General features: G+C 33.5%; 1 protein-coding gene across 1 annotated transcript; it reads right to left on the bottom strand.

The window, feature by feature from the left end:
• Positions 1-551: 551 nt before the first annotated feature.
• Positions 552-4947, bottom strand: LOC139483521 (short-chain collagen C4-like). Its single transcript, XM_071267540.1, has 4 exons — positions 4765-4947; positions 4000-4062; positions 2272-2508; positions 552-848 (listed from the first exon to the last, which is right to left on the bottom strand). Exons 1-4 carry the CDS (start codon positions 4940-4942, stop codon positions 610-612), a joined length of 717 nt encoding a protein of 238 aa, XP_071123641.1. The 5' UTR covers positions 4943-4947; the 3' UTR covers positions 552-609.
• Between the last annotated feature and the right edge of the window lie 11659 nt (positions 4948-16606).

Genomic DNA, 16606 nt, shown 5'->3' with positions numbered 1-16606 from the left:
TGACGAAACGCGCGTCTGGCGTACTAAATTATAATCCTGGTACCTTTGATAACTATATTCAGACTAGGGCGTTCCTGATGAATGTATATTTAGAAAGCCGCAATGAACCCAAGCCATACTGTTTAAAATGTATAACTATAACTTTCTTAAAGTGATTTTAAAAGCTTAGAACTTGAATTTCAATACTCATTAGTCAAATGCAACTTAGTTGCTGAAGGGTCCAACATATTCAATTTTAATGAGCCAGAAATAATTAATCGCCCAGGACAATATAAATAGAGTTACAAGGAGAGAGATCTTTTTGTATCAAAAGAGATGCCGAATATAACAAAGGGACATTCAAACTCAAAGTCGAAAATAAACTAACAACGAATTGGCAGAAAAAATGAACTACTGTTTTCCAAAAACCTTAAAAACAAAAGACAGAGCAAAACGAACCCAACCAAAACAGGGAGTGAGCTCAGGTGCTCCGTACGGAAGGGTATACTAAATTCGGTCAATTGGTTATACTTAGCACCTAATCAATTAGAAATAAATAAGTGAAAGCAAGATTGTATTATTGTTTTATATAAATTAAGTGCATTTAGTATCTATTCTTGCTTTAATAAACTATTTTGTACAAACAACGCATTGCACCTCTACTGCATCTTTGTATGGAGGACACCTCAAACTGCCACATTTAGTACTGATTGCATAAAATAAAGCCCCGTTTTCATTGCTAGATTTATTGTCGAGCGGTTCGGCATTCTTGTCCACACAAGCATAGTCCTTACTACTGGTAGTCTTATGACCTGATAGAAGATAACCACTATATTCTTGTGTCCAGCCCTTATAGCATGTTTTTCTGCCTATGATTGAAAACAATGTTGTTCTTTTAAGTTAGTTACAATAAAATTTCCTCAACTGATTTTTAGACACATTTCTATGAATAGAACTTAAAAATATGTGGGTCAAATTATTTTGTTCAGTTACATAAATCTTCGGTTACCACATTCTCCATCTTTTAGTCTACGGAAGTTTTGTTACATTTCTGTTGCTGAAAACACGCATCGACGGATACTTCTTGTTATTTTATGATTGTGTTGTCTTGTTGATTTACAGTTATGAAGTTACTATCATTTCAATAGTTTTTACCGTTTATGATATTTTTTTTTTCTTTTTAAAATCGTATTTTTTTATGGTAGGGGCAGAACTTAGAACTTATGGACATAATTACACCTTATGTAAGAATCCGGGGTTTTGATTGGTTAATAGCCAGTGTATTTTTCACCAATTTACTGTTATCAAATGAATATCTTTCATTTTTAACGCCGCCGGGGTATTTGCTAAAAGGATATGCCTTGTTTACCCTCTCTGCCGTGGTATTTGCCAAAAAATACTCTATCCGACTGGACGCTTGTAACGTCACGATCATCAATGCGTTTTAGTACATTAACATTCGGTGTAATTAAACAGATATATCATGTTATTGAGGGGTATTTGCGAAAAATACCAGTCTTGAGAATGAATTTCCCTCGCCTTACGGCTCGTGAAATTTAACATTCTCTCGACTGGTATTTTTCGCAAATACCCCTCCTTAACATGATATATCTGTTCAGTATTGTTCAATTTCGTAAAGTTCCTTTGAAATGTGCATGTGTGATGCCTTTTATTCATTTATGTACTGCTGTTGTCCACATCCGGACACATGTCTTTAATTTGTTTCGATAGCGTTTTGTATTTTTATCTTCATATTTAGGATACTTTTGTTTATTGCATTTGTAAGATTAATATCAAGAGTATATTTCAATTAGTGAAAGGAGTATTTGAACGCTGAATTTTTCTTATAACAAGAATGTGTCCAAAGTACACGGATGCCCCACTCTCACTATCCTTTTCCATGTTCCGTGGACCGTGAAATTGGGTAATTATCTAATTTGGCATTAAAATTAAAAGATCATATAATAAACAACAAGTGTACTAAGTTTCAAGTTGATTGGACTTCAGCTTCATCAAAAACTACCTTGACCAAAAACTTTAACCTGGACGGACGGACGGACGGAGCCACAGACCAGAAAACATAATGCCCCTCTACTATCGTAGGTGGGGCATAAAAAAGATTCAAATAATGACTATAGAAAGGATTAAATGCAGAAAAAAATATAGTACATGTACACAGCACACACAAAGTAGAAAAAATTCACATTATAATATATGATACAAAACAATTCCAATGACAAAACAGTATTTTTTTTCTCAAACTGCTAAATAAATGATAAACTTATTTGATACCTGGTATCATTAGTAGAACCGATTTCTTTCTTTGATGGCATACTGCACATGGTACTTCCATTTGATACATATCTCTCATTCCTGTGGGCTTTAATTTAGAAGTAGTCTCATATTCGGTACCAAATAACTGGGCGTTATCAGCTCCTGTTAAGGGTTTGCCATTTTCTGGATCATTTGGTAGGCATAAATTATTGACACCTCCTCCTTTGTTCGCATAATCGTTACCTCCGACTTGTCCTGGAAAACAATTTACCGTTTTTGATAAGGAATGGTATTTTTGAGTTTTAAAAAAGTTAATTATCGACTCTTAGGAGTCGAGATTAAGAATTGAACGATGGACAGTTAGTGCGTGAATTTTTCTTGCTACCTGATTGGAAGATATTACGAGACGTGAATAATCAAAGTTTATTGATTGGTTAGGACAATCCAAAACTAGTAAATGTCCTTCAATCCCGTAGAGTATCGGATTTGTCCTCTATATTTTATCAATTAGATTTTGCTTGGTCATTAATCATGTATATTCATGATATTGGTACACAGGTAACTTTTATATATACATAGTCGAATCTTCTGGAGTTTCATTATCACTGGACTAGTATATATTTGTTTAGGGGCCAGCTGAAGGACGCCTCTGGGTGCGGGAATTTCTCGCTACATTGAAGACCTGTTGGTGACCCTCTGCTGTTGTTTTTTATTTGGTCGGGTTGTTGTCTCTTTGACACATTCCCCATTTCCATTCTCAATTTTATTTCGTAAACAACAACGTTAAACGATATATACTACTTCATAACGTGTGACCTCACATGTGTGGTAAAATTTGTTGATTGATGCACGTGGCTATTCTAGTAAATGAATTAATCTACAAAGCGAGAGCACTTTCCATTTTCATCAGCTAAGAGTCGATTAGCCCTTTTTGAAAGGCTAACGCTTGTAGTTTTATTACAGTTAAAGAAACATAAGCATGATTTTTTTGGCATTATACAGCAAACGACATAGATTACATTATATGACATTGATAGGTGTACATTTTACCGTAAAGCGCTATACTGCTATGAAATGTGTCTATTATTGTTGAAGACCTAATTATAAGATCTCTAAATCAATGCAAAGGGGTTTCTTCTATAAAACAATTATATTCAATGAGACGATATGATAATTTTTTTTAAAAACTCTAGTAAGCAGATGGCATAAATAATTACTATGATTTTAAAACAATCCAAAAAAAAAATAGGTTCATATTCTAAGAATCAAATTGAGTAGTTTGCCTCCTTGCAAAATATACATGTAATACATGTATCTATTGTGTTTTCTTCAAATCACCAAAATATCACAATTGATTTTTGTGCATTAGGTTAACCATGTTAACTAACAAGAAGTGCATATATGTTAAGTTGATATTATATTTGTTAAAGTTTGACTCAATCGTAGCTTTCCTGGTTTTTTCAGTCATTTAATTGATTCCAATACTGTCGTTACGGGTCTAATCTTGACCTGATTTAAACACCTGACACCTCCTAGCAGAACATTGTGACCCAATAACATAGTGTTGTCGTAGCTTGATTTGCATTAGTAGTTACTTAATTTTCTCTGAATTCGCGGACACACACACACACCATGGCTAATGAAAATACAATATTGATGTCGTTTGTAGTCCAAGCTTCCAAATGAAAGGACAGAGGAGTAGACATGGAGAAACCTTTTCCAATATAGACATTTTCTTACTATTACCTGTATAGACCATATCTACTCCTTTTGGACATCCCTTCGTTCCCCAACGTACATATGTCACACCTATATAAATAGATAGCATTAGTTCAGTGCTTTGATTTGAAAATTGCATTATAAAATACATCTTAAAATATAAACTAAATCAATGTGGAATTGATTTAATTGCGCTAGCGCTGGCGGCTGATGTGATTAAAATTAACTTGTTTACAATCGATTTAAGTTTTTAAAATTAGTATAAGACTTGCCAAAGCATGAACACACATGTACTTTATTGGTGTAGTTCTGTAAGTATGTCGTCTCCAATAAACCAGCAGGAGCGGATCCAGCCATTTAAAAAAAAGGGGGGGGGGTTCCTAACCCAATACAAAGGGGGGGGGGGGGGGGGTTCCAATTACATGTCCCCATTCAAATGCATTGATCGTCCAAAAAAAGGGGGGGTTCCAACCCCCGGAACCCCCCCCCCCCCCCCCCTCTGGATCCGCGCCTGCCAATAAACCAGAATAATCCAGTCGTTATATTTTACCCACTACTACTGTTCTCGAGAACTAATAATGGACAGAGAGCATTAGTTAAACTATTTGAGATACAAGGTATATTTCCATACTGATGTTAGAAAGTTCAAATACAGACCGATCGATTTATTAAAGAGTAAAAGATGATTGATTGTTGGTTGCTTTACGCCGCATTAGCACAAAAAGGCTATATCGCTGCGAGAAAGTAAAAGAAGGGCCTTTCGAACAGAAACATTGTGTGAATTATGCATACCTGATGTAGATGGTTTCCCTTCAGGAGGACATTCCTCTTTCCTAGAGGTATGGAGGTAATGTTTCATCATATCTACCAAAGACTGGTCAGATGCAGACAGGTCATAATCTTTACAATCATGACACTGAACAAACACTGCTAATGTTGCTGTGATAAATGCCACGTATGACAAGACCATATTTGCTTCTTCAATACAATTTACAAATGAATACATAACTATAGAAACAGTTCAAGTCAACGAAAATATACATACTTAGTTTTTTTTTTTGGTTACATCTTCTGACATCAGACTCGGACTTCTCTTGAACTGAATTTTAATGTGCGTATTGTTAAGCGTTTACATTTTGCATTGGCTAGAGGTATAGGGGGAGGGTTGAGATCTCATAAACATGTTTAACCCCGCCGCATTTGTGCGTCTGTCCCAAGTCAGGAGACTCTGGCCTTTGTAAGTCTTGTATTATTTTTAATTTTAGTTTCTTGTGTACAATTTGGAGTTTAGTATCACTGAACTAGTATATATATATATTTGTTTAGGGGCCAGCTGAAGGACACCTCCGGGTGCGGGAATTTCTCGCTGCATTGAAGACCTGTTGGTGACCTTCTGCTGTTGTCTTCTCTACGGTCGGGTTGTTATCTCTTTGACACATTACCCATTTCCATTCTCAATTTTATTAGGTTTAGATATAAAACGGGTGTCTAATTTAAAAAAAAAGAAAGAATTCATTACAATTGCCAAGATGTAGTTTTCGTCAAGCTCAAGAAATGAAAAGTATGGGTTACGAACCCTACAAGTTGCGAAAATGAACTAGATTTTGTTTAGATTATACACGAAAAACATATTTTTGTTTCACGATAGAAATTTAAACAAGAGAGTTTAGAAAAGAATAAAGGTAAAGAAATATACATCTAACTAATGGAGGAAAAGCAATCACATTAATGTCATCAATAACAAAGAAATACAAATCATTTAAAATGTATTTATATGTTACAATGATCATTTGTTCTTTTCATTATAAAAATAGAGTCAATACACAGACATACCTGTTACGTCTCTTGTTGTCACAGTTACAAACTGTCTGTATACTGAATTGTCTTGAATTCGTCTTTTAAAGCCCAGTCATTTCTGGCACATCTGTTGTTAATGGTAAATTAGAAGATTGCATGCATGTTGTATTGATTCGGTATATGCTTACTTGTACAAGTATTCTAAAGGTTAAAAGACTAAATACGTTTTATTTTTGTTATTTTTGTTCCAAATTCATATAGAACAGTCACAGTACTGAACATTCCAATTAATTAATTTTATTCGTTCCAATTCAGCAGTAACGGACATACATGTACATGTAATCCACACGGTTACAACCGCATATTAAAAGTTAACTGAACTTTCAACTTGTGGTTCCGATTCTACTGAACAATGCCGTATGATACGGTTTCTCACTCGGTAGATAAGCTCGATACAACATGTTTGAAAAATAAACATGTTACGTTTTTAGAACGCCAAAACAAAACTTTAAGCTTATTTGTCTTTAAAAATGAATGTATCGGGACCTCAACTGCTTTTTATTGATTACTATAAGCAAGTACAAAAACATGTAACATATTTCAATTCATGACAGACCTTTTGGTGACAAACTTTTTAATTTACACATACAGTATATACAGCATGAGATTCAAACAAATAAAAACATAGATATAATATCGTAATGCAACTCCTGAATTCGAAAGAAATGGTTTTTTTCTTCCACTAAATTCTGAATCTGTGACTTTCTAATGTAATGTTTTGTAATAAGAATGTGAAGACTCATTGCTGGCCTTCGGCTGTTGTCTGCTCTTTGGTGGAGTTGTTGTCTCTTTGAAATTTTATCCAATTTCCATTCTCAATTTTATTATTACAATTTACCTAATAGTGTCCTCTAATGCAGACTGAGTACCACGTGGTGTGTTTAATCTCATTTCTGACTTTTTCGCAACAACAACACATATGTATGACTCACTCACTGAAACTCATTTTTCAGAAGCAATTTAACTTCATGGCACATAATAAATAAGTCAGTATTTGATACCACAAATTGTTCCGTACGTGTAACATTAGCAAGATACAATGTAGTTTGAGGAGATTAGACATATTTATGTGCGCTCGGTTCTCTTCCTAACCTGGCACTGTGGTATAACAGCAAAAATAAGCACACTATAAAATAGTTAGTTTGAGTATTATAATAAATAATAACTCGATTATCTCCCATTGAACATGTTGGATCGAGCTAATATACAGTAATGCGATAGTGTTCTACTGGTGTGTGAAGTCGTATCAGTGCATATCAAGTCTTTTATGGTGCAATGACATGGTACATGTAGGGCATATGCACATATGTACGGACGGACGAACAGACTGATTTCTATATTAATTATCACTTCGAACTTAACTTGCAGTGAGTATAATCGGCGAAAATGCACCAACCTGCAACGGAACAATACTGTTATATATCTAATCAACTGCAATCTGTACAGTTCATATGAATGATCGAATTATTAATGTTGTGGATATTTCTTTTTTTTTTCCATTTAAAAAAAAATATGCAAGAATACATAATGCAAGCTTTAGTAAATAACAACAAAAAATAACAAATGTAAGAACAGCGCTACAATGTAACTCGGAAGTTTATTCTTCTAACAACATAATGTGTTCAAACAAGCTCAAGATATTTAATTTCAACAATTAAAGATATCTTTTGATATCGGAAGTTAATCAATAGTTCAAGACATCAGGGTAGCGTTCAATATCATATCGGCTGCGTAGTGCTACGTATATGTTTGTCTACTTAGGGAGTAACTAGCCTAGCTGCTATCAATATCTACTAGATATAATTTTCCATATACTCTATCTGAGACTTCTATAACACATATAGCACATGTTATAGTAGTCTCAGTTCTAATGAAAGAAGAAGATATTGTATTTTCCAATTAAGGTCCCCAAAGGGCATAAACATTACAACATCAATAATTTTAATTACTATACAAAAAATGAGATAAAAAAAGAGGATTAATGAGAACTATTTAAGTTCTTATAGAATGTATAGATAAAGAATCTATAATATTTTATTTTATAAAGATAACAATCAAACAGCCCTAAAAGAGAGAAAACAAGAAAGTGTCCCCAGTACACGGATGCCTCATCCGCACTATCATTTTCTATGTTTAATGGACCGTGAATATGGGAGGAAATCTCTAATTTGCCATTAAAATTAGAAAGATCATATCATAGGGAACATGTGTACTAAGAATAGGAAAAAGAACGAACAGGAGAACGAACGAACGGGCGGACGGATGGACGCACAGACCAGAAAACATAATGCCCATAAATGGGGCATACAAAAAATAGATATCCATATATCTATAGTCCACCATAAGTTGGATCAAATAAACATATAATTACTAGTAGTATTCAAAAAGAAAGTAAAAGTTAAGCATGTAATGTATGACCTGACAATGTTGATGGTAAACTTGACATTGATAGTAAATAGAAAATACAATGTAAACTTTATTTATAGTATATGTATGTTCAGAGTATACAGATAAAGCGAAAAAAATATGTCCTGTCCACAAGCACCTTTAAAAGAGGGTAGTATTATGCCCTTGTCATTTTGGCTTCCGTTAGCATCAAATTGGTTATAATTTTATCGTGATTCGTCAGAGATCTCAAATTATTATCGTTACCGCGTTACCGTCGGTTTTTTTTTTTAAATAACGGGATTCGTCAAAATCAGTCGATGTTTTTACGTTTAAAAGACAGTGTACATTTTATCGTAATACACCAAAAATTACCGTTAACGTCATTTGGCAAGAACTTTTAACATTATTTGCATTAAGGTACCACCATTTCAACCCTAATGAAAACTATGTGTAATTTTAAACCGTCCTAAACGGAAGTCTAAGCTGTTACTGAAAAGTCCAACCGATGACGGAAACAATATCCAGACGCATTTATTATCGTTTTTCTCCCAAAATAACCCAAACGGAATAATCATAGGCGAGGATGACAAATGCGACTATGCATGGTACCTATAGGACACAAAGGCATGATGATTAATCTATTGTGGAAGGAAGAGAAGCGACACACACAATAGGGTCTTCTCGTTTAATAGTATACTAGAACACACCCGCGAAATCGCGGGCATATACAGCTTGTGAACTGTTGTAGGATGATATTTTGTAAAAGCTATTATGTATGGAGAATTTCATAAAAGGTATCAAAAGCCCTCTCCCTTTTTCCAAAGTCCGATATTTGTTTCCTTTCTGTTAATTCAATTATTTTCGTGTTTCTGGCCTCAGACCACAATTATTTTTCTCCTTTGCTACAATGCATCTTTTGGTAAAATCAAATTAAATTAAAAATTTGCACCGCTTCAAACAGGAAAAAAATGTAACTGCTTATATATAGACCATTATAAGTCTAATAAGATATGCTTCTAGGACAATCCATCAGTGCTTTTTCTTTTGAAAGCACTCAAATGGTAGAATATGAATCTTGTATAAATGACTAAGACCGACTAAGGGTAATTTGAGGGGTGGTCGGAGGGGTCCTGATCTCGTAATCCCGGGCTTAAAAACATGAAATCCCGAGATGCAGAATTTAAAGAAATTCATATTCCGAAATCTCGAAATCGAAAAATATATTCCCGGATCCCGTAAGGATCAATCCCCAAATCCCGAGCTTAAAAACACCCGATCCCGACGTCCCGAAAAAGGTCCTGCCTCCCTCTTATTTCTACCCTACTTTCATTTTTGCAAATCACTACTATCACTTTCAACAATAAATTTGTATGCCCCATTTATGGGCATTATGTTTTCTAGTCTGTGAATCCGTGATCATCCGTGCGTCCGTTCGTCCGTCCGTCTGTCCCGCTCCAGGTTAAAGTTTTTGGTCGAGGTTGTTTTTAATGAAGTTGAAGTCAAATCAACTGGAAACTTAGTAAATATAGTACCTATGTGGCATTCATGCACTATGGACACATTCTTGTTTCCACATGTTTTACTTATTTTAATATATATGCAACTGATATGACCCCTTAAATAGTTAAACATTTCAAAGAATACAGAGAGTCTCTATATACATTTGTATTAAAGTAGTATAATCGTAGTTTACATGTTGATAAACGCGAAAAATAATTGTCCTCTCTAAGGAAGTATCTTGCGATCTTAACACCATGATATGGAGTACGCTCTGATTGGCTTATTTATTTTTTTCATTTTTGTTATATATCATACGATTGGTTGAAGGGAAAACGGTAGTATTTAATTTTCCCAGCATTAGGTTGGCCTTTTGTGTACCCAAGGCAGGTGAAGGAAGTCAAATTAGGAGCGCTGTGATTGGATGTAAGGGTACAATATATTTTTTATTTATCTATGAATAACTGCAGTGTGTATATTTACAATATAAATTTTAAAACCTATTGAAATATTTTCTAGAGAATTATTCGAAAAGACTTGCAAAATTTCATAAATTTGGTGCAAAATGACGGTGGGCATGGATAACATAAACAAGCTCCGTTGGAAGTTGGTCATGATACTATTTGGCTTTAATTTTTAATAAAGTACTAACACAACATATATAACTGTTTTATCCAGGTTTTTATCTTAAAAAGTGGTAAATTTAGAAATGTTAACATTGTCGCCTATGGCAGAATAAATAGTACCGTTTTTCCTGTACTTGTGTGCAGGTTTCAAACCGGAAGTCTTATCTATAATTAAAAGTCAGTCTGATGACGGAATCAATATCCGGACTCCTTTTTTGTCGTTTTTCTCAAAAAATAACTTAATCTGAATAATCATAAGAATGGATGACAAATGCGACTATGCATGTTACCTATAGAACACAGAGGCATAATGCTTAATTGATCATGGAAGGGAGAAAAGCGACACACAAAATGAGGTCTTCTCGTTTAATAGTATAGATAAGATGTAGCAGCTAGCTATAGCCTACATGTAGTTACACGTTCAATCTACGTAGCCCTATGTAGCCGCTACGATATTGAACGCAACCCAGTTATTTAATTTCGTAGTTATCAATATTAATCGATGGTTTTATTAAGCATGTGCATACATTACAAATCACCTTTGATAAATATGTTGAATGGAATGTAGACTATAATTGTTTGGGTAATTACAATGGTCATTTAATCGCCCTCATTCAAGACTTCTGTTAAAAGATACTAGTTCACAGAATGAAATGAGAAGTGCGAATTCTATTACCAATTAATTTCAGCTTCCCTTCATCTTGTAAATTTGAAAGCCAATTCATGCAGTTAAAAATACTTGGAATCATTTCCCTATTAAATACGTCGAAGTTCAATATATATATATATATGTGTGTTATATATTAACCGAGGGTTGTTGTAACACGTACGAAACGTATACAATTGTATATACAAAAGATGAATCCCAATTAATCCAGTCGATATATTTTGTTGCTATGCAATACGGTTGCTCTACGATGATTACATTGTATGTCCCAGACAATATAAGTATTTGGACCGTACAAGTACGGTCTTGACAGTATGTTTTCTTGTTCAAAATACCCATATGGTCGGACTGTACGCGTACTGTCTGTCTAATTTTAAGATGATAGCCATGTTTATTAGATACACATGAACGTTTATCTATTCATCTATGGAGAGATTGACAAAACAGTCCTAAAGGCAAATAAAAAGTAAAAGAACACAAAACCCAACCTTGTTTTGCTTGCGCCAAATTATGAATACAATTGTGGTAAAGTTATGAATTACATTGTATATATAAAGGTAAATCTAAGTTTTATTATAAGATCAGATGATTTTAACAATTGGCTACAGTTTGCGTCATCACCTTATATTCCTTTTTGAAATCACAAATGAACCTAATTACATACATGTTAATAGATCAAGGTTGGATAATATGGAAAGAATCTTGTATTTACATCCACGAACATAGGTCAAACATTCAGCTCTCTTATAGCAATATAGTCATATTGTTAAAGTTTATTTTTGTAAAACATGTACCTGACAGGTACAGGCTGTAGTCGTCTGTGTTTTCTTACATCAAGACACATCTGAAACGTATACAATATATTGTGTAAATAAGAAATATGGAGATGTGGTATGATTACATGTACAAATCGGACATGTATACACCAGGGACCAAAGGGAAGAGGATGCATACAACAATATATGTATAGAGTGCGTAAAATGTTGCAATTTTCAAAGATTGATATATTGAATTATTTAATGTATTCAATATTTTAAAAATGAAAAAAAATCAAGAGATATTCAACATCATACCTCTAATCAAACTTTTTTGTTATTATATTTGAAGCACCGTATGGCTCACGAAAAAAATACGATAATCAATATTATGATAGTTACATGGTCCGAGACCACAATTAATTCGTAGTGCATTTCTTTTAGAACATAAATCAAAATTTTAAAAATCCCACCTGCGCTTTCTCAATGAAATTTTTACAGTGTGTTGTGCTACTTTTGGGACAAATTATATTAAAATTATAGAAAACTTCATCGGCTCTAATTCGAAATATGGACAATTTTATGTTTAGGGCGTCTTGAAATCTTTTGACAGCTTCCGAAGTGCTAATTTTTAACCTTTTTCAGCTGAACCACCTCCAAATCACTACTTTCCTTTAAAATTCTGAACCCACATTTTTTACAGTGTCATTTTACTTACAATTTGATGCATAACACATGGAGAAATAAATTTGGAAGGGGTATAAAAAATATTGGCAAGTAACCCACTGTCAACACTAGGCAGGGGCGTAGCTAGAAATAAACGATGTGGAAGCAACTACCGCCGAGCGGAGCGAGGCGAAAAAATTTTGGGACCCTATTATGCAGCAAATTTTTTTTTTTCGGTTTTCGGTCAAAAGAGGAGCTATATGTAGATAAAAATTTATGAATGTAAAACTATAATAAATCTTCTGAATATAGTAATACATAAAAAACACATTTGTGATACAGAATTTACTCAAAATTGTCCAAAATCTGCTCTTCGGGTCTGGGCAGAAACAAACTTCTCTATTACTTTGTCAACATTCACACTGAAATCCCGATGAATATGCAGTAATGCTATGTAACTTTCGTTGTTCATTGTTGATCGTACATTTGTTTTCAATTACATACGTAGTACCGTGACTGATATATCTCAGGGCCATCATGGTATGGTAGCACTCGCGAGATGTTATAAACTAGCGTACGTGTTCGGCATCGAGCGACTCCCAATTGAATTCGTCAAAATTACATGCTAGGTCAGTTTCGTATGTTTCAGACAATATTGAGATTTGTTCGTTTGTGATATTTCCTACAACACGATGAAGCAGATACAGCACAAAGAAGCGATTTTCTGATAACTTGACGTGACCCCACTCTCCAGTTGCCTTATCATATGGTCTATGAACGCAAAAAATAATGAGACTTTCCAATAATGTTTTGGCTTGGTTGCAGGGTGATTGGCTCCGGTAGTCTGTCAACCACATCGCCTCGGCATATTTTCAACGATATCGAAGGGATCTGATAATTCTAATGCCGATTGGTACATCTCATTCCAAACTGATGAACTGTACACTGTAAAATGTGCTCCAAAACTACATATCTTAGATTGAGTATTACAAATTCAAAAGTAAAAATCTTGTAAAAGATACAAGTAGCCTTCCGATTTTGTCATAATCTCAACAAAAAAAACAATTATTTTGAAACCAAATGTCGTTATTTAATGATATTTCATCAATTAAAAAAAGTGACAACATAGTATCCGGCCCATAATACGCCAATATACAACAAGCAAAATAATTTACATTTTTATCAAGGATTGTAAGTAGGGGGGTCTAAGAGTTCTTACTATGAAAAAAAAATCCGCAAAATATTTCCGGTTAACAGCAGAGCTGGGTTACAGTGCCCCCCCTTTTTTGTCCTAAAATGCCAAATAAGGGGTTTAAAGAGTATGTCATTTAAAAAAATCTATATAGTATAATTTACTAATCTATCTTTTAAAAGGAACCTTACATATAACCTTGTAAAATTGAACATAAAAAATAAATTGTTTTTTTTGCTATTCTATTTTTAGAACTGTGTTATTGTTACTAATAATAGAAAAAGGAGAAAAGTCGAAAAATTGTCAATTGTATATCTTCACTAGTTCAAAAGTGAATATTTTAGCAGAGCATTAAAAAATGACATTTAAATTAATTTTACATATTGTTCCATCTTAAAAAAAAAAATTGGAAACTTTTACCGTACCAATTTCGAGAAATTTTGATTTAGAATGTCAAGGTCACAGTTCGTAAATGGAGACTTGGTATACCTGTTCTGATGTTTTTTGGTATAATTGGTGAAAATCTTTATCAAAACTAACCATACTTCATATAATCTTATAATAAGAATAAACTATGATATTTATGACATATAAAGTTCAAAAGGTCAAAGGTCAAGGTCATTTCTTGGAGCTAAAATGAACAAAAATCTTCTTTTTTTGCTAAATTTTCAAAAGTGTATCTACCTATTGGTCCCATAATCTTCACAACCTTTATTAATAAAGACCATTTGATGATAATCAAAAGATCATGGTTTGGTTTCAACATTAAGGGGTCAACAGGTCAAAAGGTCAAGTAATTTTAGGAGCTAAAATTAGACAATGACCTCCTTTCTTGCTCAATTTTCTATAGTAAACTTACCTTTATGTACTATAATCTTTCATTTCATTTGTAAATTATGATAACTTTATGATATGCATTAGATAAAAGATTAACTTCAACCTTGAGGTGAAAAGGTCAAAGGTCAAGGTAATTTTAGGACCTGAAATATGAAAATTCTCTCCTTTTTGATCATATTTCAAAAGTATATAGTAAAAGGAAGATGTGGTATGATTACCAATGAGACAACTCTCTACAAGAGACCAATATGACACAAAAATTAACAGTTATAGGTTACTGTACCGCCTTCAACAATGAGCAAAGCCTACACCGCATAGTCAGCTATAAAAGGCCCAAGATGACAATGTAAAACAATTCAAATGAGAAAACTCACGTCCTTATTTAAAAAAAAAATGATCAAAAAACAAATATTTTACACACAAACAAACCACAACCACTGAATAACAGGCTCCTGACTTGGGACAGACAAATACATACATAATGTAGAGGGTTTAAAAATGATGGACAATATTTATAGTTTTGCTACATGTTTTCGATTTTGTCCAATGTGCAACACCAGACATCACATGACAGAATTAGGGCTCAGACTGAGGATGCATTGTCTTATATTTCACACCAGCATTTACTAGAGCTTATTAAAAAATACCCAATCATTCCTGTTCAACTTTGATCTTGGTTAGGTTAATTATCTGCCATGAAATATTTCAGAAAGTATTTATCCTTCTTCACGCACATAATTAATAATAGAAATAATCTTCTTCAATGATATAAATAAACTCTATACATGTAACATTTCAATATTTATTTGTACATTATCATGAAAGTATAACATGGTCATGATGGTTCAAAAGATACAAATAAGTATTATCATATCTATATATACAATGTACAATCAATATTAAATCTTTTGAATACATGTATTAACATTGATCAATAAACCATGACAATGAGATCAGGATCAATCATAAGTATACCAAATTAAGCAGACCTATTGCTATTTGAATCTAATACATGGACTTGACCATGGGTACATAACTTTTTTCACAGATCCATGAAATGTGGTCAATGTCAAGGGAAAACAGTTTTACAGTCATGAGGAACTTTCAATTCATGCTCATTGCAACAATAAATATAATATTATTCACAAGGGAGATAATTAACATTAAAAACATTAATAAAAAAATGCTGAGTTCAAAATATCTGTAATGCAGCAACAACTTTTCTCTTTAGTCTAAGGTTGGTCAAATCCCACACAATTCCTGTTATGTCTTCAATCACTCATGGCATTGGAGCTTTTAGTACCACAATATATCAATACTGGCTGCCAATTTCATATTTTATCTCTTTGTTATGAGAGATAACATCTTGCCTAACTGGAAGTAAAAAAGAAAATTCATCACAAATTAATTAAAACTTTCAACTTTAGCATTTTGAAGAAGAAAATTATCACTATAGTATATGGTTGAAAGCAATCTACTACTAAATGTTTTTATGTGTTACAACACTGAGGGATGTTCCAGAAATAAATGAAGGGGGAGAGGGGGTCAGAATACACTTTTTATTTCACCACCACCATGCATATTCTTTCATTTGCCATTTCAGAGCCTTTTATAGCTGAATATGCGGTATGGGCTTTGCTCATTGTTGAACCTTTGGCAATCATATGACATCTTCTTTTGTATATAAATAGGGGTATTAAAAACAAGATTGTAAAGTTTTTTTTTTTTTTAATAGAAGTCATTGACTTTCAAATATATACACTACAGCTCAGGTGGATTTTGCTTTGTCCACCCGTCCCCAGTGGGAGTGGGCTAACTTTCTAGCTTGTCAACTCTGCCCACCCATAGGAGTGGGCATGCAATATCTTTTGTTTAATCAAAAGACTTGAAAGTACAATCAATTGAAAAAAGCAGAAAAGTATAAGATATTAATATTTTAACAAAAAAGAGATTATAGCTGGAGTGGGCCGGTGAAAAAAGCAAAATCCACCCAGGCTGTAGTGTAGCACTGTTCAAACATAATTGATTAAATATTAGCTAACATACTCAATTAGTTGTTTCAAAGTCCATTACAATGAAGGATGTAGATGTATTCATAGGTCCCTCAACATTTGAAAATGTCTGCTTTGGTGTGGTATTTGGTATCCAT

This window comes from Mytilus edulis, chromosome 7 (assembly GCF_963676685.1).
Source record: "Mytilus edulis chromosome 7, xbMytEdul2.2, whole genome shotgun sequence".
NCBI classification, from domain to species: domain Eukaryota; kingdom Metazoa; phylum Mollusca; class Bivalvia; order Mytilida; family Mytilidae; genus Mytilus; species Mytilus edulis.
Note: the sequence above shows the minus strand (reverse complement) of the source record. Positions and strands in the feature narration are given on the sequence as shown.